Here is a 3,979-nt window from a genome sequence, read left to right on the forward strand (position 1 = left end):
ATTAAATTAAAAAAATCAATTACTAAGTAATAGTCTAAAAAAAGAAATCAAAGTAAATGTATCAATTAAAATAGTAATTAGTTAATTAAATCAGAAAATCGAAAAATCACTTAAATAAATAAAATATTAATTAAGTAATAGTTAAAAAATTGGTTATTAAGTGAATTTACAAATCAAACTCGTGTGTATATATATATTATTCATTTACCATACCCACTTATTTGATTATTGTTGTGGTGTTATTCATATATCCGATGCACCATTTTGAAATGATTTATCGCATCTCATACGCCACCATAAACCTTTCATCTGAAAGGAGAAACGTGTTCAAATCCAGGTAAAAACGAAAAAAATCCTCCGGTGTCTATCCCAATATTGTAATGAAAAAAAAAAAAGCTCCCCGCATGGGCTTAGCTCAGTTGGTCAGCAACAGTAAATCTTGGAGCAATGAAAAAAAAACTCATCTAAAATAATGAACTACCTTTATTATGACAAAGTGCTCCAGATTTTGTACTATGTAGTATTCATATGTATTTGACAACTTACAAGGGAATAATCATTGCAAGGAGCATAAGAAAATCGATATTATAACTCGTATTACAAAAATATTCTATAGCAAGAAAATGAAAATTTGACTAAAAAAGAATAAATTTTTATTATAAAAAAAAAGTATAGAGTAAAAATAAAGAATCATTTGATATGCCTCTTCTTGTTTGGTCTTGTAGCTTCATCCCCAACAGAGATTCTTATGCAAAATCTTGTATTATCACGTCATCATATCGAACATGGCACTCTTCATTACAACTGAGGCGCCTCTGTTATATGCTGGAATGGTGATAGGGAAGAACATTTGCCTTACTCCTTCAGATTTTACTATAGGAAATATGATCCCGTATGCACTCTGCGCAACGAAATATAAATAAACTTTATCAGACACGATGAATGCGATTTTTTCAGGTGTCTTATGGGGATGAAAACTTGGATTTGATGGAAGATCATACGTGAAATTTAATTATTTCCTAGGTGAAAGAACTTACGGAAAGTAATCTGACTCCAAGCATAAGGCGTTTAGGCGAAGGAAACGGTAGCAACAGTCGTCCCACGCCATATATGGCCACAGCAAAGAAGTGTGCAACCAAGCTCATAGGCCTTGGATTCAAACCAGACAGCAGGGCGATTGGTCCTTGTGAATACATCCCTCCCAGGCTCAAATAATCGAAACAAGCCTCGCGCATTTCCTTGCTGGCTTGATCTGGTGCAGGGCAGAATACCTTGTAAAGGGCTCCTGCTAATGTGTTTATTGTGGATGCCACTGGCTGCAAACCAAAAGAAATAAACTTATATTGGTGTTGGAAGTTCGCTTCTTTTGTTTTTGATAACGCTTCAATATTTTTACCTTTCTGAGGGTGTAAAAGGATTCAAGATGTTTGGTGAGGGCAGCTGCATCGCTGAAATCTTCGACAGGTCGTAGGAGATCTCGAAGGACCGCCACATCCGAAAGGGCAACCGTCATTCCTCCACCAGTCAACGGGTGGCGCATGTTGAATGCATCACCGAGCAAGATGGCACCAGGAGTGGGCAGTGGAGAGGCTGGCATGCTTCTATTTGGCATTGATCTTATGTCTCCCGTCTCGATTTTTTTGACAAATGCATCACGAAGCTCGGTTGGAAGCTGAAAATCAAGCCAAAAGAGTTCAAGAAAATTTCATTAGACTTGAATAGAACTCCAAGGATCACGCATTGGCAATAATTCTGAATCTGTCATTAATATACCTGAGGAGCCACTTTGGTTTTCAAGTACTTGGCCATATCTCCATTAGAGATTGAAGGCAACTTTTGTCCCGGAACGTCCACTAAACATCTGACCTCGGTGCTGCTAACCGGATAGAACAAGATCGGTGACGGATTTGCCAAAATAACATGTCCATGGTTGGGTTGAGGAAGGTTGCCGTTCTCTAAGTTCAGTACCATACCAACAAAGTGTGATACAATATCTACCTGCAAAATGATTTGTAAGAAATGTTAAAATTGAGAATCTTTTCTTGTTAAGATTACCTTTAGATAAGGTAGAGTTCTCAGATTTTACCTGGGGTACGCACAGATTTTTCCTCAAGTTTGAAAAACATCCATCACAGACAATAGTCAGAGGTGCATATGCTTTAGCATCTTGTCCATCTTTGTTCTTGTACTTGACTCCTTTAACGGTCCCCTTCTCTTCTATTAAAGACGTAACGGTTCCTTGTTCCATTCTCACACTATATAAAGATATAAATCATCATGTTATAAGAAATTTATAGAGAATATTGACGTCGAAAGTTAGCCAAAAACAAGCCATACTTGGGAAGCGATGCAGCCTTCTGGCGTAGCTTTTGGATGAACCGGCCGTGGTGAAAACTTCGTCCGGAAACATCTGAACTGAATTCTTGCAACGGGTAGGTTAGTTTGGCATATTTTCCTTCTTTGTAAAGCACATAGCCATACACTTGCTGAGAGTCGATCCCGCTCACACATTCTATAACCGTAAATCGAAATTAGTATACATTAAAAAAATTATGTATTTGCTCAAGAAATCTCAAGGGACTAAAAGATGAATGTATGCCAAAGTTATGAGGATATCAGATCATATCTTACCCTCCATTCCCAGTTCCACTAACTTCAGATAGCCTCCTGGTTGTAGGAGCTCACCAACTATTCTGTCAGGTTGGCTTAGATCCCTCTCAATCACTTGAACCTGTCGCCCATCCTGTGAATTGATACAACAAAAACAGCACATTAAACATGATTGTAGGCGAATGAGTTATCTGCACCTGATGCAGATGCAAAAAAGAACTCAACGAAGTTTACATTTAGTAAGCATGAAAATCAGATTGAGGTTCCGCATGGAAATGTAAATCCAACTTCAGATTCTTGAAGTAGCAGATTTGAAAAAAAGTGGCAGCCATATACACTACAACTTGCATGCATGAATTGTACACAAGAATCATGAACAAGTAAAAAACACGTTATAGAACTTTAATATATTCATTCGACTAGACGATCTCCCCCGACCGCAAACAGACTTCGCCTTGAATAACATCATGTGTCACTCAAAAGAAGCATATCATATCAATAGAATGAACAAAGAAAGGGTGAAATTATTCGTCGTACCTTAGCCAAACTATAAGCAAGTGCAGAACCAGCTACACCCGCACCAACGATGACAACATCCGGTGGCCCGTCGGTCCGGAGTTTGACAACGTTTTCCGATCTTTTCTTGACACCTGAATCTCTACTCTTCTCTATCTTAGTAATTCTACCCTTGCTTTCAGGCAATGAGTATAACAAAATCAACCCCAAAACTAATGCAACGAACCCTCCAACTGTATATAATTCGATTGAATTTTGCATAAGATCAATTTCCATTGTATTCAGTACTTGTTAAATATGATCTATAACTTAGTTTGTCAGACGATGCTGCTTGATGTCTGGTTTGAGAACGAACATCCCTTTATATATAAGATGGTAAAGTGAAGGTAGTGAGAGTTCTCCAAGTTGGACATGGGTTGGTCAAACAAAGTTGGTTAATTTTACATACAAATTGGTGAAAACACGTTTCTTGAAGGTCTTGAGGAAAACCGTGGGAAATTAACAAACCAGCGGTGGAACTACATTTTGAGTCACGCGACTTTAGTTTGTTTCAGTATACCAAAAGTTGGCATAGAGATAATCAGACCGAACAAGTAGGGTCCAAATCTCAGAATAATTTTCCGGACCGGAGAATTGTTCCTAATGCTAGTGAACAAATGTTGGAATACTTGACATGGTTCATATCAAATAGCTATTTCGAAATTGAGTGAGTCTCATGTGACACCGTTTCACGGATCATAATCTGTGAGACAGGTCAATCCTACCTCATATTCACAATAAAAAGTAATACTTTTAGCATAAAAAGTAATACTTTTTCATGGATGATCCAAATAAGATATCCGTCTCACAAATA

The 3,979-nt window shown here is 37.6% G+C and overlaps 1 protein-coding gene across 1 annotated transcript; it reads right to left on the reverse strand.

The window, feature by feature from the left end:
• Positions 1–483: 483 nt before the first annotated feature.
• On the reverse strand, positions 484–3,473 carry LOC140815245 (squalene epoxidase 3-like). The gene is made up of 8 exons (XM_073174367.1): positions 3,148–3,473; positions 2,632–2,743; positions 2,338–2,512; positions 2,087–2,255; positions 1,774–1,998; positions 1,397–1,672; positions 1,038–1,316; positions 484–901 (listed from the first exon to the last, which is right to left on the reverse strand). The coding sequence occupies exons 1-8, from the start codon at positions 3,400–3,402 to the stop codon at positions 767–769; spliced, it is 1,626 nt and encodes a 541-aa protein (XP_073030468.1). The 5' UTR covers positions 3,403–3,473; the 3' UTR covers positions 484–766.
• Between the last annotated feature and the right edge of the window lie 506 nt (positions 3,474–3,979).

Source organism: Primulina eburnea, chromosome 15 (assembly GCF_022965805.1).
Source record: "Primulina eburnea isolate SZY01 chromosome 15, ASM2296580v1, whole genome shotgun sequence".
Classification (NCBI taxonomy): domain Eukaryota; kingdom Viridiplantae; phylum Streptophyta; class Magnoliopsida; order Lamiales; family Gesneriaceae; genus Primulina; species Primulina eburnea.

Bases quoted from the DNA above. Each gene is read 5' to 3' on its own strand.
- LOC140815245 (XM_073174367.1), bottom strand. From the start codon at position 3,402: ATGGAAATTGATCTTATGCAAAATTCAATCGAATTATATACAGTTGGA. The intron at 2,256-2,337 runs GTATGGCTTGTT...ATCTTTATATAG, and splicing joins AAGGCTGCATCGCTTCCCAA to TGTGAGAATGGAACAAGGAA. The intron at 1,999-2,086 runs GTAAAATCTGAG...ATCATTTTGCAG, and splicing joins AAAATCTGTGCGTACCCCAG to GTAGATATTGTATCACACTT.